The following is a 24,017-nucleotide window of genomic DNA, read 5'->3' on the forward strand; positions in this document are numbered from 1 at the left end:
CTTTAATGTCAAAAACAAAACTAGAAGAACATCATGTAGGACATCATGTATTTGTTTTCTCGGTGAAATGGATTTAAACTTACGGTTTGAATGAAGTTTGTTATAAATAAAAACTGCGCTTATTACATTTGAGATTAAGTTATTTCAAGTTTATGAGAATTGCGGCTAAAAGATCCTCTTTACAGCCGTTCGAAAATTAGTTTTTACTTTGAAGTGACCTTTGAAGCTAAATTTCTATAAAACTTTAATAAAAATCACACTTTTAATTACTAAACATAAAATTTCCAGTTAAATTACCAATTTTTAAGGCAGATACTATTCAGTCCAATCCCAATTATAATTTTACTCAAAAGTTCACTGTTGTACTCTTATACTTATTCTACTACTGAAGCAGCGAATTAGTGTTATGGTTAATGTTAAGATATGTTACGTGATTATTGAACAGTTAGTCATTATTTTGCTACTTCAGCAGCGAATAAGCATCATTAAAAGTTATAAATTTGTCATAGACAAAATGCAATTTATCTTTAATTTACCATGAGTAATTTGACTGGACTGAATAGCGTATTACCTCTACAAAATTAGCTACTTGCTAAAATAAATTTCTTATTTTGGTTTAAAATAACAGAGACAAGAACGAATTTTGTTGGTAATTTGTCTTATTAATTTTCACTTTAAACTGCAATTACACCACAATACTATAAAATCCTTGGATTTAAGCTAAATCAAAGACTAATTGCTTAGAAGTATTTATTTTAGAATTTTTTTAACTCATCTTAATGTAAGTATGTAGACTATTAAAAATGCTTCATTTTATAATTAAATTTAAAACTGTATTTAGGTTTTTACATTACTAGGCGGGAAATTAACTTAATTGGAAAAAATTATAGTTAAATCCATTTCTTTTTAATGACAAAAAATATAGTTCAATTTGAAAGTAAACAAATTTTATTTTTTTCAATGCCCTTTTATAGTTCTATAAATTTCGTATCTAACGATGAGGTTTTAAGTTCAGTTTCTGATGTACACAAAATCAGATACTTCTGAATTAAGTAGAACATTAAAGGTATTCTTAGTCTGTTTTGTGCATCGAGAAAAATACCAAAATCTTACAACCAAAAATACTTATAAAATTGCTCGAAACTTTATATTTAATTATTCATTGGATTCTTTTAGAATCGCATTCTTATTATCTTAAATTTGAATTGGTTTTTTAAAACACGCCAATAAAGAGTTGCATTCAATACATTTAGTTTGAAAGCACTGAATTTTGAAAAAATACTTTTTCACAGTAAAAATGCTAGTTTCTTCGAATTATTGGGTCAATCTAAATTTGGATAACTTTGGCAAAATTAACGCTTAGGTAAGAATTTCCAAAGACTAAGTGATCGCCCGATGTTTCTAATCATACTAGCCTGAATGATAACTTGAAATAGACAGTAAAATATCTAAGAATTAAAATCTTACAATTTTCCTGATAACTACATAAAACGTCCCACATCTTAATTAGAATTGAAATTTTGGCTAGGGAAAGATTTTTTCACTATTTTTGATATTCGGTGGTGAGGAAATCGACGTATCTGGAGATTATATCTACATGCCCGATAATTTTGTTAAAATAACTTTTGCATCTAACAGTATTTGCTTTAACCAATATTTATTTGAATGTTGTACATATAATAAAGAGTTGGCCGTGAAGGTTTGAAGAATCAATAGAAAATTAAAATTCATAAAAATCTGCTCTTTGGCATTCATAATATAGGAATATTACAGCCAAAATTTAAAGTAAATGTTTTTAATTACATCCTAATGTTTTTAAAAAAATTCTCAAGACTATTCATTAAAAGAAAGGAAAGTAACAAAGATCTTAAATATCTGTATCAGTCTAGTACAATGTGTAGGCAATTAATGTGAATTGAACAAACTTAAACAATCCGACAAAATTAAAAAGAGTTCTTGACCTGTATAGAGTCCTGTTTCAACTCGTTACATCTGGTACTCATTTTTATGTAGTAAACCATTTTGTGCAGATTCTAGTAGAAGATTTTTCTCTTTGCATCAGAGGCTCAGTTTCACGAAGTAAAGCATAGGTGAAGATTCCAATAGAAGTGGATAATTCTAAAAAGGAAACAAATTGTTAATTTCATAATTTGAGATAAACACAAATAGAAATTTCTTTTAAAAATTACTTAAATGTTACCTGAACAACAGTTTAACCCTGACGTTTACTCTTTTACGAAATGAATCTTAAAAATAAAACTTAAGGCTTCTTAAACAACCTGTCATTAAAATTGATGAGACTTAAATTTATGTCATTGTAAGAAAGAAAAAATTAAACACACGAAATGCAATTAAAGTACAATAATTACTATTTACTCAGAACTCTCCAAGGTATTACTTAGAAAAACCAATATTTACAGTTAATAAAAGTTTAACAGTTTAAGTTTGAGACCTAACTAGACTAATATATAGTATTTGAATCTGGGGTATCATGGTTTTATGTATATATACAATGGTACTTATATATAATTCTGTCTTCAGCCAGATTTTATTTAACTTTCTTTAAAAAAAATTTAGAGTTTTCTTTGTTATTTACTGAAATCTAACTTCAACTTTTAAATTTAGATTAGTGTCTTAAATTTAATAACTATTAAAGGTAATTTTATTTGAAGATTTGTCTTAACACTGTCGTTGTTTAATTTATCAAAGTAATTAAAAAACTACGCAGTTTTATTACAAAATTTCAAGTATATATATTTTTGAATTATAATATAGAAAATCTTTTATTCAAGTTTTTTCAAATATAAAAATTAGATAAAAGCTTGCCCGAAATTAAAAGAATGATAAAATCAAAACTTTGAAATTCTTTCGTTCAATGATTTATTTTATGACAAAAAAAAATGCTGTAAATATTCAATTTGCTTAAAAATTCACAGCCAGAAATAGAGTTTGCCGCTCAAGAACTTTACTAAACAAATCTTCCACAGAATATACAGCTAACATACACACCTTGATGCGATGTCCTTAAAGTCAGAATTCCTTCCTGGTTGAGTCTGTTAATCAAGAAACGGTTGATAGTCCCTTTCATCCTGTGAGATTCTCCGTTCAGCTATAGTCTGGCTTCGAATGATAGGTTAAAAAGCTCTTCTGAAAAAGATTAGAAAAGACTCAATAGCTTAAGATTGAAATTTAAAAATCTCTAAACTGTCTCTGCCGAAATTAGTGTTTAAAAGAAGTATTAAAGCAAAAGATTAAATCCTTATTATTTCCCTTAAAACTTGAACTCTTGATTTTGTAAATCAAGCTATGAATTATTGTATTATGCACTTTAAGAGTCTGTCCTCTCACAAAATAGCATTGCTGACCTATTATAACTAAAAAACACTTCAGGTAAACATTTTAAAACTACTTTAGAGAAAACCTGTGTAAGAATTTAATTTCCTGAACTAATAAAATATCATGTAAATTTTCAGAAATTACTTCAAGCCTTTTGATTTCATAAGAAGGTTCGCCTACTCTAGTTAAAATTTGTTAAACTGGAAATTGTATAGACTTTTAATGTTTATGATCGAATTTTAATTAATTTTTTGAATTAAAAATATTCTGCATATGCGCTGGGTCTTTCCTTTAGTTACAAATAGTTTTGTATAGCTAGAAGGCTTGTATTATGAGATGTGCAGGACTACAAACGCAAGACGATACGTTAATTGAGCAACTTTTGCATTACTAAAGTTTTAAAATGTTTCAAGCAAATACAAGAGATTGAAATACAAGACATTGAAAACAGCTTTTTATATTTACTTTCTATATTAAAGTAATTTTTCAAATATAAAAAAATAATTCTTCTACATATAAAATTTCATTAGCTTAATTTTCTACTAGTTTTGCTTTTAACATTAAAGTAGGGCTAGAACTAAATGCCAATCTGATTTTGTCTAAAATGGAATTTAGGCTTACGGTTTTAATGAAGTTTGTTATAAGTACTCTCAAATGTAATAAACGCAATTTGTAAGTTATTTTCAATTTGCGATTATTGCAACTAAAATATCCTTTTCATAGTCATTAGTAAATTAGCTTTTACTTTGAAGAACTCACTGTGACTTTTGTAACAAAATTCCTACAAAAATTTCGTCATTCAGATTGTTTTTAAATAAAATTGCCCGGTTAATTTACTAACTTTTCAATACAGTTTCTATTGAGCCCAATCATAATTTTACTTTTATTCAAAAAAGGAGTTTACTCTTATACTTATTCTACCACTGAAGCAGCGAATTAGTGTTATGGTTAATGTTAAGGTGTGTTACGTGATTACTGAACAGTTAGTCATTATTCTGTTTGAACTGAACAGTTAGTCATTATTTTGCTACTCCAGCAGCGAATAAGTATCATTAAAACTCATAAATTTGTCATAGACTTAAAATTTATCTTCAATTTACGTTAAGTACTTTGACTAGACTCAATAGCGCATTACCTTGACAAAATTAGCTACTTGCTAAAATAATTCTTTTATTTATTTTAGTTTAAAATTACGTTTAAAATTCCTGAGCCAAGTGCGCATTTTGTTGGCAATTTGCTTTATTAAATTTTACTTTCAACTGCAATTACACCACAACACTATAAAATCATTGGATTTAAGCTCAATCAAAACACGAAGAACCGTTAAGTGCTTATATTAGAATTGCTTTTATTAACTTATTTTAATGCAAATATAGACTATTAAAAATGTTTAATTATCTAATTAAGTTTGAAGCAAAAATCGTTTTTAGGTTTCTCCATTCGTATAGTCTCCATCCCTTCTGCGCTAGGAGGGACTTAAAAAAATGGTTTACAGCTAAATTAACAAAGTCCATTTATTTTTCATAACTAAAAATCAAGTTTAACATGAAAGTAAACAAATTGTATGTTTTATCAATGCCATATAACTGTTTAGAGATTTTTTCCATAAATTTCGTATCAAACGATGTGATTTTAAGAGCTTAGTTTGAAATACTCAAAATCAGATACTTGCGAATTATTAAATACAATTCTCAAGAGAGATTTTAACCAGTTTTATTCCAGATTTTATTCTTAGAAAATTGTTTGAAACGATAAGTCAGATTACAATCTTAAATTTCGTTAGTTATTAAATAACATTCACTACATTAAGAAAATTTGTTTTCCGTTCAATTTTGTTTATCAGTAAAGAACTACTTTAAATTCTTATATCTTACACAACTTCAAATATTTCTTAACTGTACTGAATTTTGTATACGTTTTGCACAAACGTAATACAAAAAGTTTATAAAATGGAACCAGGCAAAAATTTAGAAATTAGTTTTAAGAATTTCTCCCTTTTATCTTAAAGTTGAATCTCTTTAAAAACACGCGAATAAAGAGTTACAACGAATGTGTTTAGTTTGAAAGAGTTGAATTTTAAACACTTTCTTACAATAAGAATACTAGTTGCTTCTAATTATTGAGTCAATCTAAATTTAGATAAGTTGGGCAAAATTAACAGTTAGGTAAGAATTTCCAAAAACTAAGTGATCGCCCAATGTTTCCAATCAGACTAATCTGAATGATAACTTGAAATAGACAGTAAAATATCTAAGAGTTAAAATCTTACAATTTTCTAGATGACTACATAAAACGTTCAACATCTTACTTAGAGTTAAAAATTCGAGTAAGGAAAGACTTAAAAAAAAAAGGAAAGTAACATTAAAGATCTTAAATATCTGTATCAGTCTAATACAATGTGTAGGCAATTAATATGAAGTGTACAAACTAAAACAATTCCACAAAATATAACGAGTTCTTGACCTGTATAGAGTCCTTATTCAACTCTTTGCATCTGCTATTCATTTTCATGTAGTAAACCATTTTGTGCAGATTCTAGTAGAAGATTTTTCTCTTTGCATCCGAGACTCAGTTTCACGAAGTAAAGCATAGGTGAAGATTCCAATAGAAGTGGCTAATTCTAAAAAGTAAACAAATTGTCAATTTCAGGATTTGTGTTAAAACAAAAAGAAATTTCATGTAAAAATTACTTACATTTTACCTGAATAACAGTTTAAACCTGACGCAGACTAGTTACGAAATAAATCGTAAAAATGAAACAAATGGCTTCTTAAGCAACTTTTCACTAAAATTGATGAGACTTAAAAAATTTTCTAAGTCATTTTAAGAAAATTTCTAACTGACATGAAATGCAATTAAAGTTTAATAATCATTTAGAACTCTTCAAAGAGATTTCTTAGAAAAACCGATATTTACAATTAAGAAAAGTTTAACAATTCAAGTTTGAGACGTAAGACTTAATATATAGTATGCATTATAATACTTTAAGACTTCAAAATTACTAACAGAAACTCCAAATTCAGAAGACATAGTCAAACCGAACTTGAACAGGAACAGAATTTGACAATCACGGTTTTATATACACATTGATCGAGTACAAGGTAAAGCTTAAGGTTTCGCTTGCACAAAACAGTTGTGAAAACTTCTGTCTTTTGCCAGATTTTATTTAACTTTCTTTAAAAAATTTTAAAAGACTTTTCTTTATTATTTACAGAAATCTAACTAACTTTTAAATGTAGATCAATGTCTTAAATTTATTAAAAACTATCAAAAATAATTTTATTTTAAGATTTGTCTTAACCCTCAAGCTGCGTAATTTATTAAAAAGAATTGAAACATTACGCAGTTTTATTACATACTTTCAAGTATGTACATTTTAGAATTAAAACATACAAAAATCTTTCACTAAAGTATTTTTGAGATAAAAAATTAGATAAAAAGCCTATCAGAAGAAATGTGAGAATCATAAAAACAAAATTTTAAAAATCCTTGGTTCAATGATTTATTTTATGAAAAACATACTGTAAATATTCAATTTGCAGAGTAATAAGGAAATTTACTAGAAATTTACAGCCTGAAATTGAGTTTGCGCCTAAAGAACTTTACTAAACAAATATTTCACAGAATATAATACAGATAACATACACACCTTGATGCGATGTCCTTGACGACAGAATTCATTTCTGCTTGAGTCTGTTAATCAAGAAAAGGTTGATAGTTCTTTCCATACCGTTAAATTCTCCGTTCAGCAATGGTCAAGCTGCAATTAAACATAAACTATAATTACTGGTTCGTGAACAACTTATATTAGTGAATGAATGCAGTCAAAATGATATTTTTCATTAAAATGAAATTTTCAGTTTGAAATATTATTGTAAGCAATGTACAGATTTACTGTAGCCAGCGAACTAAACTATTTTGGTTGAAAGACAGAAGAAAAATTTATCTGCTAACAGAATATTTTATCAAGCAGATTGTTTTTAAATTCAAGATTTATTTTACAACATACGAAAAAAAAACTACCAAGTTCAATGAAATTTTCGTTTGAAGATTAAATCTAGCAACCAAGAGGGTGATCAAACTGAGCCATTACCTAGCATTGGAGAGTAATTTTATCTACTTTACCATTGAACAAAATTTAATAAAGTTCTCCTTAAACACCTTAGAAATTCTTTTTAAAACTTTCGTAGGAGCTTTTCAAATTATCTATCTNGAGGATGCCGTGTGTTGTAGATTTCCTGTAGCCAGCGCACTAAACTATTTTGGTTGGAAGACAGAAAAACAAATTTATCTGCTAACAGAATATTTTATAAAGCAGATTGTTTTTTAATTCAAGATTTATTTTACAACATACGAAAAAAAAAACTACCAAGTTAGATGAAATTTTCGTTTGAAGATTTAATCTAGCAACCAAGAGGGTGATCAAACTGATCCATTACCTAGCATTGGAGAGTAATTTTATCTATTTTACCATTGAACAAAATTTAATAAAGTTTTCCTTAAACACCTCTGTAAATCTTTTAAAAATTTTCGTAGGAACTTTTCAAATTATGTATCTTTAAGATTATGTATCTTTAAGAAGCATTTAACAAATCATAAACTAAGGATGCCTAGCAGATTTTTTGATCCGAGTAAGTTGCTTTTATAACATAATGGTCTAAATACGTTTCATTTTCTATGGCCTAAAATCACTTTGTATTGTTTCTTATGATTCAAATTCTTTCAGCTGTCAAGAGCATAATTAAGCAAATTGTATATTATATATAAATTAACAGTTCATTCTGTATCAATGTATGCATAATCATTTCTTAGAAATGTTTTGAAATGCTATGCGCATAAACACTTCGTAATAGTTAAGTTTCTTAATTATAAAGTAATTTTATCTTTTCATACAACAAAACATTTCATACACATCTAAAACTATACTTAAATCAGTTTTACAATTATTGAGCTGAAAATTACGATATTTACTTTAGTTAGTTGTTTAAAACTTTAAAAACGTGGTGTTAAAATAATGACAAGAGTGAGACATTTGGAACTAGCATTATGCCTTAGTTCTAAATAATCTAACCAAAAATTTAATAGTATAAAAATCAAAATTTCGGGCATTCATAAATCAATATATCGAAATCCAAGTTCACGAGATTTAAGAAATTGAGTGAAACTTGTTTCATTTGAAATTAAATAAATTTATTTAAAGTTATGAAGCTGTAGATACTCGTGGAACAACTTTTTTTTATTTAAAAATCAATTCACGCAAAAATTAATGAAACATAAAAATGAAAGTAAACTTATCTGTAAACATTTGTCAAACAACAGGAGATGTGTCCCACAAATGTGAGTCAGTGGCGTATTTAATGTTTGGGTGAAGAATGAGCGAGTGTTGTCTTTTTTATATGAGAGGGCGGGTGCTTGGGATCGCTTCCGTCTGTTTGTTTTTGTCACAAAAACCATTTTTTTCTCTTTTGCAGCCTCCATGACCGCAAAGGATTTTTTTAAATCTGTGATGGGTCCCGCAATGGACTGATCGTTCAGACACGGTTCTCAGCAGATCATCGAAGTCAAGCAACACTAGCTAAGCTACGGTCAGTGTGCAGATTTGTGACCACATGTAGCAGTCCGAGTAAGGTTCGAGGGCTTGCGGTATTGATTCTCACTAAGCTGTTCGACTTAAGCTCATAATGTGTTCGACTTCGCAGGTCGGCCGTTGACCCATCGAAGCGGGAATGCAATTCTCTCTACAGAGGATTATAATTGCAATGGCATGTCTTCTGATCATCTTCTGGGATGTTTCCCAGACTGTCGCCAATAGCCCATTGTGCAGCTCTCGTGTGGCGTAAATAAAATACCCACTTACCTACTTATCTCTGATGGTATTTTTTATCTAATGAGTGCCTAACAATATTTGATGTTCTCCAAAGGTGTTGGAACTGGTACACTTTATGTGTTGCTTGCGGCACTGCTCATTGAAAACAAGGCAATAAATCACTTCTTTTTTATCCTTTATTGCTGAATTTTCTTTATTCAACTTCTTTCACGATAATTCTATAATTTCAGCTCATCTCTCTCAAGATACAGAGGATAAAAGAGAGAAGTATATACATCCTCTTCATCAACTGAACTCTGTGACCGAGCGGGCTCTGTCGCGTAGAGATAGCGGGTTCAAGTCCCATCGTTCACCCTGGTGTCTTTGTGATGTCCTGATACGTACTATCTGTTCTTAAATTTGACAAATATCTTATAAGCCACTTCTGTTATGAGCAATATAGCAGTACTATTTTATTTGTCATTTTTGATCGTATCAAATACTCAATATTCTTACCAAACAAATACAGTCGAATCTAAAAACGTCATGTACCCACTATTGAGTTTAGTGATGCGTTCAAAATTGATACATCATACCCTCATGAATATTGAAGCATAAAAGTTTTAATATAATTTTGAACGAAGTAATTTTAGATGACAAAATTCGCAATTGGGAACAAAATCATTCGAATGTTTTTTGAAAAATTAAAATTTCAAATTAAGGTTGTTGTTTTTTTTTTAAATTTCCTATCTGAATTCGGCTATTTGAACATTATTCGAACACACTATCGTTTTAATACNGACGTAAGTGAACTACTACTACTACTTCAAAGGGAAGTAGCGTTGTATGAGATCGCAAGTTAACTAGACACACCGGGATGCGTCCTGGTGGGGGAGTCCATCTCTGCATTGTTTTATTCCTCCCACAGTGGTAATGATTGTAAGATCGCCGAAGTCTTGCATTTCTTGCAGTGGTTAGTGAGAGGGAGGGTGACAATTTTAATCAGCCCGTGAAGGGACAGAGGGTGTGTCCAATCGGTCCTCGTTGAACTGTTTCACAGTAAAGTACTCGATTGCAACAAGCTTAAAGATATTTTGCCAAACTTTTGGATAATTTAAGTATTTTGCTAACAGTCTCAGTACAAGTATTTCGCATTCTTTTAGCAAAGTAAAATCCACCGAAAACCTATTTAAGATGCACAAAGGCACAAGTGAGTTTTATAGCAATGATTTTCTATCGAAAATTAAACCTATAGACAATTGATTTTGAAGATTCTATTTGCTTTTGCTGAACAACGAAGTAAATACGTTTTAATGTTCGTATATTTCTTTGTCAGAAAATACTACAATGATAAAAAATATTACTTTTAATAAATATTTATATTAGAATACTTGAGGTAATATTCTCATTCATTAAACTGACGGATTTCATTTTTTGATTTTAATCGTGTATTTCTTAAATCAACATTCTGGGGTTTGATATAGATTTTATATTTTTCTGGTTGTAATATTGTAATTTTAAAATGTAAAAAGCAATTTTATGCAGCATTATGGCTGCACCAGAGAGGCAATTTAAAAGGTCTATTTTTAAAGATAACTTTTTCAAAATTGAGCACTGGTTAAGGGGCATTGCCCGGTATACATTTGCCCAGCATACAATATACTAACGGTTTTTGAAGGACAAGTGCCCAGTATGCATTCAACTCCGAACACTGGTGTTTCTCCTAATCTATCCTCAGCAGTTACTTAAATTTCGAAAAAGTATAATAATATCAACGAAAAAATTTATATCAAATCAGATATTACAAATATTTTGGACATTCACCAAAGCGACTATGTGATTGTTGACGTTCATTGGAGAAAGTCGACATTGTCTTGATTTCAGTCATTCACAGTGACATATATACAAAAGAAAAGTAAGAACCGGTTAATGAATATTGTAATTTTTTTCTTTCAGAGGATTGTAAGTGTCAAGATTGGTGGAGTTGCATAATGTCTCAAAATATACTGTAAGCCAATTATTATTTTATTTCTATAATTAATATTCTAGAAAATCATATGTCGATGTTTAATAAGCTATGCGAATCAGAAATTACTACCTAAAATTACTGATACGTGTATTGAATTTATTTCTTTTCATTAAAAAATTTAAAAATCATCATATTCATCATAATAATTATTCATCATAAAAAATTTAAAAACAAAATCAACAGATAATTTTGCAACTTGAAATTATTTAAAACATTGAAATAACATAACATAAGTTAATACATGATCTTTAAATAAAAATGAATTTTTTGCATATGTATTTTTGGTAAAAACAAACTATATATATGTATGGGTGATTCTCACGAAATATAACAATTTACAGTCACTTGCTAAGATTTAATAGTAAACTACTAAAAGAGCTTTTTTTTAAAAAAATTTAATAAATAGCATTGTTGTTAGCATTTTAAAATAACCTTGTACTAGCATCGACTGTTTTCTATATTTAAAAAATTCAATTGAATTTCAAAATTCCATGTTTCTGGAAAGTCACAAACAATGTTTCCAATAATAATTAGCTTCAAAACTTCCTATAAATTTTTGAATATCTAGTTTTATCTCAACCGGTTTCTAGATTATACGCAGAGGGTATTATTCACAAAAACTGCGTTTAAAATAATTTTTTCTGTCAATAATTTGTTTGTCACAAGAAAATCTGTTATTTTCCGGGCTACTTTTATTTAGTGGTTTATAACCAAAATAGATAGAGCCAGCAATCAATATCTTATGTTAATAGATTGATTAGATACCCTCCTATATGAACACGTCTTATTTCATGAATAAAGAACCAACTTTCTGGTTCAAAATCTACTTCAAAAAAGTTTTCAAGGTGAGTAGGTTTTTGTGTTGTCATTTTCCTGGCTTCTTGAAATCATTAATAACATAAACTACATAGATTTATCTGAGTTATTTCAAATAATCCTGTTGTTTTCTGCAGAAAATAAACGTCTTAGGCCAAAATATTAAATTAAAGTTATATGCTATAAAATGGCGAATTTGTCATTATCCTGGCTTATGAATGCCAGGACATTGAAGTGTTACCAGAAATTTTTTATAACTGCTAATACTGTGAAGAGATAAAGCAAATTATAACCTAATACTAAGTTTATGTATGATTGTAATAAGATTGAATGTAATCAAAGTTATTTATTTATTTAATGATTAATTATTTTACACAATTTTATTCTGTACATATCAGCAACAAGAAATGTCTTGATTCTTTCTACAGTAGATTAAAGAATTAATTTAAGTTTTTCATACTCCATCTAACATAGAGGCTCAGGTTTTGTTACTTACTAATAGCTTAAAATGACTGTTTTTTCAAACTTGTAAGCTGATATGTCATTTTCCTGGCATTCAAAATGTGGTAAATGTCAATAAACTACACGGCTGTCTGTAAAATATTAATAAATGTAACTAAATAAATATACAAAGAAATATTTAGATTGTTTTGATGACTGTAAATTTGAAGAAAATTTTGTGGTCCGAATTGTCAAGTTTCCTAAGAATCACCCATATAACAGGTACCCTGTTGAACTATTATATTTCATTCTTTTTCTCACTCGGTTTTTTTGTGCTGGACGAGACATGCCGAACCTACAGTTTTATGTTCAATGTTGCATTTATAATCCTCCATCAACTGTTATATAGTATGTTGTAGATATCGTTGTATATTTGCAGTGTTCTTGAATTTTTTTAAATGCAATTCCGTCATTGACATGCATGCCGCTATATGGCACGAGATATGCATTTCGGTGACACGCAAATGTTCATGTTAAATTATTATTTTTAATTAGGTACCGGCATTCCAAGAATATCACAATACCTACACGTGTGACCCATGATGTCAGTGCCAGCTGATAAGCAAAATGGCGTGTTAAAATTCAGCTAAGAGGATGGGAAAAGGGCCGTTAACGGCCTCTGGCGCTCAGATAAATTTTGATGATGATGATGAAAGTTGAGCTAAGTTTCTCCTCATAAGTTAGAATGTTAATTAACGTGAAGTTAATTAAATACACTCCGTATCACACACGGACTTTGTTGAAATATAATTCTTTCTCGTCTGCGTCTTTCATTTAACTTGGATTTATTAGTTGTTATATATTTTATTGTTATCGTGTTATATTTTTGTGTACGTGTACCTGGCAACTTCGATGCGTAATTAGTTTATGTTCTAAATGGCTTCTTGCCTGTCTTTGTGCTAAGTAAGAAATATATAGTGAAAGAATATAAAATGAGTCACCCAAGAGAATTGATATTTCTAGGGCTTCTGGAAACATAATGAAAAGAACAGTTGCTAATGTAAACAAAAACCCACGTTTCAACTCCCTATCAGGTGCAAGATACCAACACTACTTCAATTGCAGGTGTCCGATTACATTCATTGAAAAAAACTCCAATACTTTCAAAAGCGGGAAACATAGACCCTAGTGTACATAGTGACATAGACTCCTCAACAATGAAGGCCGATGTCGTCATAAGCTTTATCTTGAAAAGTATGGGTGTTTTAAAGATAGGCTCCAAGCTAAATTTATAATTTAAAAACTTGTCACGTGTTTTCGTCTATAAATTGTAAGACTATATTTCTGGTTTAAGCCAAGTTAATAACTAAACAGCAAAATTTTCTACATAAAGTAATTCTGTGGTTTGATATAAAAATTTTGACTTACAGACTGAATTTTAAAAATAAATACCGCACGCGGAACGCCGAAAAATATTTTATTGTCCTTTAACTGACATTCTATACAATAGAGTGTAAACACAGATACTCTCATTTTATTGCTCATATCTTAATATCGTTTCGTTCGACACCTCAATTTCTCATGCACTATGATTCTTCATTAACACCAATCGCGGTTCTTTAACTGCTGTGTAAACAGGGGTGTCAGTTTTGCAAAAATAAGGGATTGAAAACGAATCATAGTTTTTTTCTTTTTATCGCTAAAAAGGCATTCAGAGAATTTCTTTTTAATCGCCAGAAAATCCGTCTTTTGAAGAACTGAATCTGTGATGTCTTTAATTAAATTCCTACTTATTAGTTCACACTGTCTCTATATCTTGTTCAAATTTTTAATCATTAATAAAATACTTTTTTTATGCATTCACTCTCAAGTTCAAATACGTTTTTTTTAAACTTGTAGCAGAACACTTGATACAGTTTTTTCTAATATGAATTCATTATATAAATTTAATAAATTAATTTTAGTTTTTTTATTGGAGAAAAAATTGTTATTATTTAATAAAAATCAAGCAAATTTTTCTTTGTTAGGACTTTATATTACTTGTTTGTTTCAGAGGTGAGAGTAAAATCCAACCCTATCATTTCTCGTCATGCAGTTTGCAAGATTACATCAGGGCACTCCGAGTGGGACATGGAATATGCCTTTTCAACAAACCCAATCAGGTGATTTTATTGTTGATGATGATGAAAATCAGTAGATATTTTAAAGAACAAACAATATCTTCAAAATATCTTAAGATATGTGAAAAAACATCTGCAGAAAATCCAATTATTTATTTCAATAGTATCTTGAAATAATTCAAATGATTCTCTCCATAACATTTCTTTGAAATAATTTGAATTATTCTTTTAAAAGCGTCTTAATAAAATAATTGAAATAATTCTCTCCGTAAAAAATGCTATTGAAATAATTTCAATTAATCTTTCAATAGGAAGCTATTGAAAAAAATATCAATTATTCCTTCAATAGCCAGTTATTGAAATAATTCGAACCTTAGAGTGGTAGTGAAATAACTTCAGTTATTCCTTCAATTGCGTCTTAATAAAATAATTGAAATAATTCTCTCGGTAAAACATGCTATTGAAATAATTTCAATTAATCTTTCAATAGGAAGTTATTGAAAAAATATCAATTATTCCTTCAATAGCCAGTTATTGAAATAATTCGAACCGTAGAGTGGTAGTGAAATAACTTCAGTTATTCTTTCATTATTCTTTCAATTGCGTCTTATAAAATAATTGAAATTAATCTTTCCATAGAATGTTATTAAAATAGCTTCAATTATTCTTTAAATAGCGTGCTATTAAAATATTTCAAGCAATTCTCTCCAAAGCACATATTATTGAAATAATTTCCATTATTCTTTCAATTACATGTTATTGAAATAATTTAAATTATTCTTTCAATTACATGTTATTGAAATAATTTAAATTATTCTTTCACTAGGCAGTTATTGAAATAATTTCAATTATTCTTTCAATAGGCAGTTATTGAAATTTCAATTATTCTTTCAATAGCATGTTGTTAGAATAATTTCAATTTGTCAATGATTAGCATGTTATTGATATAATTTTGTTTACAGCTTGAAGATTTTCGTACTTGTGGTAATGGAGTTATTGAAGACGGAGAACAGTGTGATTGTGGTAGCATAGAAGTGAATATCATGTTCTCTAGCCTATACATAACACTTTAAATTGATTAGTAGGCGTTGGTCACTCATAAAATTGATTTATTTATTCTTAGGAGTGCCTCCAGAGCGATCCCTGTTGTGATCCAATCACGTGCAAGCTGCGAGTAGAAGCTGAATGCTCAGCTGGACCTTGCTGTGAAAATTGCAAAGTAAGTATAGTTTGTCTAAAGCTTGAACTCCCCTATCCATTCGTCTGGTGGTGACTATGGTAAAGAGCTGTTTCAAGTTGGGGTGTGGAGTCACTGTTTAGGACAGGTTTTGGATCGGCTAAAGAAAGCGAATCTTTTTCTTCGGTCTACTGAGTCAGACCTAGAGTGAAGAGAAGCTAAACTCCCTGAAATGTGCTATTCTTGCTTCCATTATAGCAGAAGGCCTGAGATTTTGTGGCGGGGGTTGTTCTTACCGTAAACGAACTATCGCAGTTTATCAGAGCTTATTTATTTTTGAAACTATGATTATCCTTCTTAACTACATTTCTATTTATTTGGGGGTTTTTTTCAACATGTGAGGGAAGGAAATCTTGATTTTGAATTTTATTTTATTTTTACTTTATTACCATTATTGAACAACCGACCCAATTTTTTGGTTTACAAAAACTAATGTTCTACTTACCCTTGCAATTTTGAACCCAGTCCAGAAGACAAGGAAATTCCTGGATCAAGTATTGTGAGAAATTTGCCTTCGGGGAGGACTTTTTGATGGAACTAACCCGAACATGGAGAGGAAGACCACGACAACCTTCCACGGTTAGCCTCACGGCAAGGGGACTCTAACCCATCCGTCTACCACTGAAGATATTTCACGTCAGCACTGTGATCGATGCAAGCCAAATGCGGAATTCGTATCGACCAACCATCCCCGGGATTCGAACCTGGTTCACCTCATTTGAAGGCGAAAGCTCTCGATCACAGCTCAGATTACCTGTAACTCTTAAGAGGAGGCAATACCAAAAAATATAGAAAGGAGAAAAATTCCTGAATACGTGGCTATCGCCGTAAACTGCTCGGCGCGGTTCGCTATACCAGAAAAACAACTTACAGTATGAATAACATACTCAGGTTTAGCAGAGCGTTTTGTCATATTAAGATCTAGCTCGTGCGCATAAGAAGCGAAGTGACAATCAGGAGTTGAACATTCTTACATGCATGCCGCCGTTTTATTCTTTCTTTCGATACCAAAATGTGTAGGCAGATTTGATTAACATGGATGACGTAAATGCATTCTCAAATAAATATCTAAATTTTAGTAGAATAGTAAATTTTTAACATTAGTGTAAAGAACAAACTAACAATAAATAAAAACTTTTCTTCCTCACCTCGATCCCTGTATTGGTTAGGAGGAGAGAAGGGTGCAAACCCGTTTATAGAATATCTGCTGTTGTTTTTTAATTCCTACTGTTAGTTCACACACTATATCTTGTTTAAATTTTTAATCGTTCATAAAATACTTTTTATTCAATCATTCAAGTTCAAATAAATTTTTTTAAACTTGTAATGAATGACACTTGATGTTAATACAGTTTTTCAACTATTAATTCATTCATCAAGTGGGAATTGATTTTTTAAAAAAAAATTTTTTTTGTTCTTCATTGAAAATGTCGATTCAACTAAAACGAAATGTACATTAAAGGCGATAATTACAAAAAAAAACCTGCATAAAGCATCAAAACCTTTTTTTTTTTCAGTTGCGACCTGCTGGACATCTGTGTCGTCCTGCCTTGACCGAGTGTGATANCGTTTCAATACGCAGGGAAGCCTGAATGGAAACTGTGGGACAGATGGTCACGGAGGATATATCAAATGTTCCGAAGAGTAAGTCTTATATATCTATGAGTTATAACTATAGTAGGTGCATGGCGACTTCACCAATGTTTATTTAAAAAAAAACTAAGAAACAATGTGTTCAACATCATTTTTCACCGTAGTTTGTGAGCAGTGTACAGTATTTTATGTGCAAAAATACTCATAATGATAAACACTTTTTTGCAACCAAATATGCCAAATTAGCCTTTATGAAAGCAGTAACTGGGGAAGGAGATTTAACTTTGAACTGTACAAGATTTATAAACAACCCGATATTATTAAATACATTAAAATTAATAGAATGAATAGGATGACCCACGTGATTCGAATGAGTAATGACGATACAATGAAAAAGATGCTGTTTTTTGGAGCCACTGGAACAAGAAAACGGGGAAAGCCATGGTAGAGACGGGCTGACTCGTTGGAGTCTGATTTTCTTGCAATTAATGAAAAGAATTAGAGATCAAAGATAAATTGGAAGTCTTTGTGTAGAAATCTTCAGAGGAAGACATTGGCCCACATTTAGCTGTCTGGCCAACTATGATGATGAATGAAGAGAACTGGAGATCAAAGATAAATTGGAAGTCGTTGTGGAGAAATCTGCAGAGGATGGCATTGACCCACATTGGGCTATCTGGCCAACTATGATGATGAATGAAAAGAATTGGAGATCAAAGATAAATCGGAAGTAGTTATGGAGAAATCTGTAGGGGAAGGCATTGGCCCACATTGGGCTGTCTGGCCAACTATGATGATGATGATGTTTTTTCAGAATATTAGTTGTCGAGGGTATATAAATGGTGAAACAGTGTGACACATGGTGAAACATTTAAGAAAATGGAGTTATGCGAAGCATGATTTGCTGTGGTTTGCTTAGCGGAAAGCCTATTTAGTCCTAAAATTTTGATTGCGCCCTTCGTGGTCTGAGGGTGATTATGGTCAAAAAAGGCATTAAAAATAAACATAAAAGATTTTTCAACCTAACTCTTATGATCTTGACTGCCTTATCTGACTTCTTTTTTAAGAAATGCGAAATTGCATAGCCATAAATAGCTTTCAATTGCTCAGCAATGTTCAACGTATTGCTTAACTTAGAAAAATCGTCGTTCTTATAGCTTAGTTGTTGTCGTAAGGCATTGTTTTGCATTCTAAGATTTCGTATAGAGCTTCATTAGTCGTATAAGCGCTCTATTTTTAAAAACTCTTCAACTAGTTTGATGTCTTTAAAAGTATTCTTTTCTACTCAAATGGCGCAAAATTAAATTCTTTAATGAAAATTTTGCCTATTTTATGTGAAAATTGTTTGTTTTTGATCGAAACATCTTGGGAATTTTGACCCTATTTTGATAGTTTTTTATTTCTATATATGAAAGTTGAGCTCCATGTTTGTGAATGTGCTTCACTAGCGTAACTCTTCATAAAGGAAGTATACTTTCTTCTAAATTCATTAATTGTCAACGGGAAGGATATTTCCCACTTATGATTAATGCGACCATCTCTCGAGAACTTCAGAAAATATAAGAAAAAAATACTAATTATGAGAGCTTTGTTTACATAAATGGGACGTCAAGGAATGAGGTATTTCCTTTTGCGAATTTTGTGTTCATTCATTTAATCATATCTCATGGAGTTTATTTGTAGTTATGAACCTCGGTTATAATTCGGTATATTCGGTAATCATTCGATAAATTCGGTTATAATTCGACAAATTCAGATATAGTTCGGTAAATTCAGTTCTTTATAAATGCAGTTTAAGTTTATGGATGATTTGATACAGAAGATGAAAATTTAAAATTTCGGAATGGGGAAAAGGTTTTTTTTCCTTGCTCCCTTACTTCGCTAATCCTGCTCACCTCCTTAATCAGGGTGCGTAGCTATTTTTAAAAAGGGTTTAATTTTCTATCTTTTAAAAAAATATTGTTTCTTTACGATATCGATTGTCGTTATAAATTAGAAAAAATGCATGATTTTCTCAGCAATAGTTATCAGAAACTAGTTATTTAACATGATTATGCGAAGTTTTTGAAAATGTTTTCGAATTTCATTGATTTTATGTTTATAAATTAAGAACTTTAAACGATAGAAAAAAAAAAATTTTTATTACTGCACAGATCCTAATCATGATTTTTTTTTTTTATAAAAATGGTTGAAAATATTTTTGAGTGCTTAAAAAGTACTTAAAAGGAGCTTATTTTTTGTTGAAAAATCTGGCTACGCACCCTGTTAATTGCTTCGGCACCTCATGGAGCCAGCTATTGGTTGAGCAGGAGAAGATATTCGATGTTCTCAGGCGACGGAGTGTTTTGGCTTTCCTTCAGCATGGAGAGGAGTAACAACAAAATTTATAAAATTCTCGCTGCTATAAAGAATTCTCTTAAGATTTTTGGTTATAAAGCCAAATAAATTTCTTTTTTAATTCTTTATTCTTAAAGCCAAATAAATTTCTTTTTTTATTATAAATCTCTATGAATAGTACAATTATCATCATTAAAATACCAAAAATATTTAAACATAAGCTTACTAGAAAAAAAAATTGTGTTGTGATATTTTAAAAATCAGTTAACTTTTTTTTGTAACCATAGTGTCCCCTTGATTTGTATAAGAAAAATGCGAGCCCCTGCAATAAAGGAGAAGGCTTCTGCTTTCACGGCGACTGTCCCGCCCCTGATACTCAGTGTGAATATCTCTGGGGCTTTGGTAAGTCCTTCACGCTTTTTCTTTTTTATTCTTTTTTCAGACTGCGTATGGTTTTATTTATTTTATTTTGTAACCGTCGTTGCACAGCCGATCCAATTTTTGGATTCAAGACTACTAATGTTCAACGCTGTAACCTTGCAATTTGGAACCCAATCCAGAAGACGAGGAAACTCCTGGATAAGTACCCCCAGAGGTATGATTTGTTATGGGAACATCGAGTACCTTCGGACTCGACAGATTGAACGTCACTACCATTCTGTCACCATTTACTTAGTTTTGAAATTTTGAACCCGATCCAGAAGACAAGAGAACTACTGGACCAAGCATTGGGAGAAATTGGCCTTCGTGGAGGTCTTGATGGAATTAACCCGCATTTGCGTTGCATGGAGAGAAAACCCACGAAAACCTCCCATGGTTAGCCTGACGGCAAGGGAACTCTAACCCATAATCCCTCTACCACTGATGATATTTTGTGTCAGAAATAGGGTCGGTGCGAGCTGGGTGAGGATTTCAAATCGATTCCAGGGTCAAACCTGGGTCACCTAGAGCGCTCTATCTCCTGAACCACCACGGCTCAATGTTTTTAACTTACCGATTTTTGCAAAATCTCTTATTTTTCCCTTACGTAAGTTTGATATTTTTTCACGGGTGCATTTCACCAGACCTGGAGCATGCGCACTATAAGGGGGTGCCTTTTACATATAACTACTTAATCGAAACTTGCAGAGTTAAAAGTTTTTTAACGAATTTGAACACGCAAACAAAAAGTCTCCAATTTTATATATTAACCCTGATATTCCTGTGACGCATTTTAATTCACAATGTTTACTTATAAAGCATTTGAAAAAAGAAAGTACAAAAATATTATGGCTTATAAAGAGATGAGAAATACTGTAATAATTCTTTTTTTACTAAAAATCATTATGATTGTCATTTGAATAAGGAAATTTACAGGCATAAATTTTTGACTTATTTACATAGGATTTTAAAAGAATGACCATACTTTGGAAAACAACGAAGCTTTGCTTTTACATAAATATGTTGTTTTTTCATAACAAATATACACTTTACTCAAAACAATTTCTTCTTTTTTTTTGTTATGCAGAGATTTTGCTATTTTAGCACGATTGTGATTCATAAATGATTTGCCCCATTAATGCATGTTTTTAATGCCTCAATACTCGTGCGATGATTTGCATTAACCTTTGCCTCTTGCAATTCTGATCTGAAAATTATGTCGGAAAAATTTTACTGCCACCCGATTTGAATTGCTTTGGTCTGCTTGCGACGGAGCTCCGTCTTGTTGGAATGTCTACACACTGTTCTTGAATCATTTTTTCAAAAGTTATTCAGAGTGGTTCGTTTTTTTTTTGGCCCACTGTACATACATACCGGAAGCTCAGTGTCTCAGTGGTGGCGCTTCGATCTCTCGCGTCACAGATCCTGGGTTCGATCCTCGGCAGGGCACGGTTGACTCAGCCTTTCATCCTTTCAGTGGCTCGATAAAGTGAGTACCAATCATACTTGGGAACTAAACACTGGGGTTTCCGAGTTCGGCTGACTACCTAATCGGAACATCCGTTCCTGCACCACGGAGCACAAGGTCAAGAAAACTGAGATGGGCACAGTAGTCCTTGGCCCTCTAGCAGTAGTACCTTCAAATATTTTATGTCCAATCGTACCTAAATGTTTACTGTATTTCATTTGATACTGCTAGTTTGTAGTAGCTATTTTGATTGCTTGTAATCATTACCGATTTGTAAGTAGTTAATGTTTTGTGTGTCCACCACCAGGTGCTGTCGTATCGGAGAAGGAGTGTTTTGTCCGTTTCAATACGCAGGGAAGCCTGAATGGAAACTGTGGGACAGATGGTCACGGAGGATATATCAAATGTTCCGAAGAGTAAGTCTTCCTTCCCTAGATTCAACCTTAAAATAATCTCTTTCACGTTGATACTGGTCTCTACAACTACTGAACCGATTTTAAGGATATGTACATACATTGATACGATACAAAACAAATAAACATTCAACAATTGTAATACACACTCGTGACACTCGTTGGAGTCGGAAGGTATGAAGCATCGGTTGCAGAATAAACAAGACAAAAATGGGTTTATAGGGGGTAGGGTCCCCTCTTACAGATATGCAGTCCTTTCGGCGTGATTTCATAGTTGAAATAAGGCAGTTAATCATTTCCTGTTGCAATTGGCCTATTTCATACCTTCTGACTCCAACGAGAGTTACGCGCGATCACGAGTGTGCATTACAATTGTTGAATGGTTATTTGTTTTGTATTGTATCAATGTACGTACATATCAAATGTCAATAAAATCGGTCCAGTAGTTCTAGAGATAATAGACCCAGTCTGCAAATTCTCTTAATTACTTACTCCAGTGGTATTTCGACATTAAAATAAACATCCAGAGTAGGCAACTCTTACCCAATGATCATAGAACTTCTAGTAAAATGCAAGTAAAAGGAATGAAATAGTTTTCGACACTATCGATAACACTGAATATTGATTTCAATAGTAAACTGTAATGAAAGGAAATAGGGGGTCATTTTAAATATGTGGTCAACAAAAGGTGCATTCTTTTTAAATATGCCGCAGAGCTCTTAATAATAGCGGAATATTTTTTTTTAAGTCACCGACAACTCTGCTATGGTTCGTCTATAGAAAGAACTCCCCTCGCCATGAAGTCTGAAGCCGTCTGTTGCTATGGAAACAAGAAATAGCGCATTTTAAAGAGGGGAGTCCCTTTCTCTCATCCGCCCGAGCCAAAACCTATCCCAAAATAATGATCCAACATCTCTACTTGAAATAGTAAAATCTCGTAACCATAGTCACCACCACTATTCCACCAGACCAGCGGTCAGTGGAGTTTTTTATATAGACAAACTGTAGTGGTCGCCTGATGGTAAGTTCATCATAAACCATTATACTTTTTGATGGTAACCAACATAAGTAACAATCACTCCAATTTAGGAATTCGGACTAATTTATGATGGTCCAACTTAAGAATAGCAACTTGTTTTGATGGTTTGTTCATGTTGAACCATCAAAAATTCCCATCTTGGAAATATATAGTTGGAACTATCATGAAACATCACGGATCATCATGGATTATTGGTCCATGATAGTTCTTTTGATGGTTAACCATCATAGTATTGAAGTAGCATTTTCCATCATAGAATGATGGAATTCATATCAGAAACCATGAACAAGTAAAGGGAAACGTTAGATGATGGTGACCATCAAATGATGTTGGACCATCGTGAATTTTGACTTGGGTTATCATTAAAAATTAAGTTATTTAGAAGAATTCCCTGAATTGTTCGGTTTTATATTGCTTTTAATCCGTTTTGTATAACCTTGGGATGTTTAATCTTCTAGAAACGTTCGTTGCGGGTCATTGCAATGCCAGAGAGGTTCGAGAACACCCCTTGTGCCTGGTATGGACAAACAGTATTCGAGAACAATAGTGTACCTGGGAGGTTCGGAATACGAATGCAAGTGAGTAGGTTTTGTGATGCTAGAGACGTTAACTGGTTTTTTATGTATCTTACTAAGTTACTTGCTAAGTTTATTGACTAATAAGAATTCTTATTATAAAAAATAACTCTAGGCTTAAAATTATTTGTGAACAATTCAGTTGAATAAGCCATATTTATTAATTTTATTAATATTCCATCATGAATTTAAAACATAGTTATACTTATATACAATGTCTTCTTTTTAGAGCTGTCCAAAAATTTGACACTTCACATAATAATAAATCTAGAAATTCTGGATACAATATTCCGTAAGTACTTCTTTTCTTTCTAATGAAACCCTTTTCCCATATATATATATATATATATATATATATATATCTTATTATAAGTAAATAAAACTTAT

General features: G+C 31.2%; 2 protein-coding genes and 1 long non-coding RNA gene across 3 annotated transcripts in view; 1 reads left to right on the forward strand and 2 right to left on the reverse strand.

Moving 5' to 3' along the window:
* Nucleotides 1-7,545, reverse strand: part of LOC122271535 (uncharacterized) — a 162,185-nt gene extending 154,640 nt beyond the window's left edge. The window contains exons 1-3 of the long non-coding RNA XR_011637769.1: nucleotides 6,986-7,545; nucleotides 3,010-5,956; nucleotides 1,962-2,118 (exon numbers count right to left, since the gene is read on the reverse strand). This is a non-coding gene — a long non-coding RNA (uncharacterized lncRNA). The remainder of the gene's footprint in view (nucleotides 1-1,961; nucleotides 2,119-3,009; nucleotides 5,957-6,985) is intronic.
* LOC122272569 (uncharacterized) overlaps nucleotides 1-24,017 on the reverse strand; it is a 568,266-nt gene that overhangs the window by 175,254 nt on the left and 368,995 nt on the right. The gene's annotated exons all lie outside the window — the stretch shown is intronic.
* Nucleotides 1-24,017, forward strand: part of LOC107447300 (disintegrin and metalloproteinase domain-containing protein 11) — a 195,358-nt gene that overhangs the window by 131,216 nt on the left and 40,125 nt on the right. The window contains exons 15-23 of the mRNA XM_071185601.1: nucleotides 11,099-11,150; nucleotides 14,482-14,590; nucleotides 15,511-15,582; nucleotides 15,672-15,767; nucleotides 17,303-17,371; nucleotides 20,003-20,117; nucleotides 21,911-22,019; nucleotides 23,514-23,633; nucleotides 23,860-23,922. Of these exons, the coding sequence (XP_071041702.1) occupies nucleotides 11,099-11,150; nucleotides 14,482-14,590; nucleotides 15,511-15,582; nucleotides 15,672-15,767; nucleotides 17,303-17,371; nucleotides 20,003-20,117; nucleotides 21,911-22,019; nucleotides 23,514-23,633; nucleotides 23,860-23,922 (805 nt within the window). The remainder of the gene's footprint in view (nucleotides 1-11,098; nucleotides 11,151-14,481; nucleotides 14,591-15,510; nucleotides 15,583-15,671; nucleotides 15,768-17,302; nucleotides 17,372-20,002; nucleotides 20,118-21,910; nucleotides 22,020-23,513; nucleotides 23,634-23,859; nucleotides 23,923-24,017) is intronic.

Source organism: Parasteatoda tepidariorum, chromosome 9 (assembly GCF_043381705.1).
Source record: "Parasteatoda tepidariorum isolate YZ-2023 chromosome 9, CAS_Ptep_4.0, whole genome shotgun sequence".
NCBI lineage: Eukaryota > Metazoa > Arthropoda > Arachnida > Araneae > Theridiidae > Parasteatoda > Parasteatoda tepidariorum.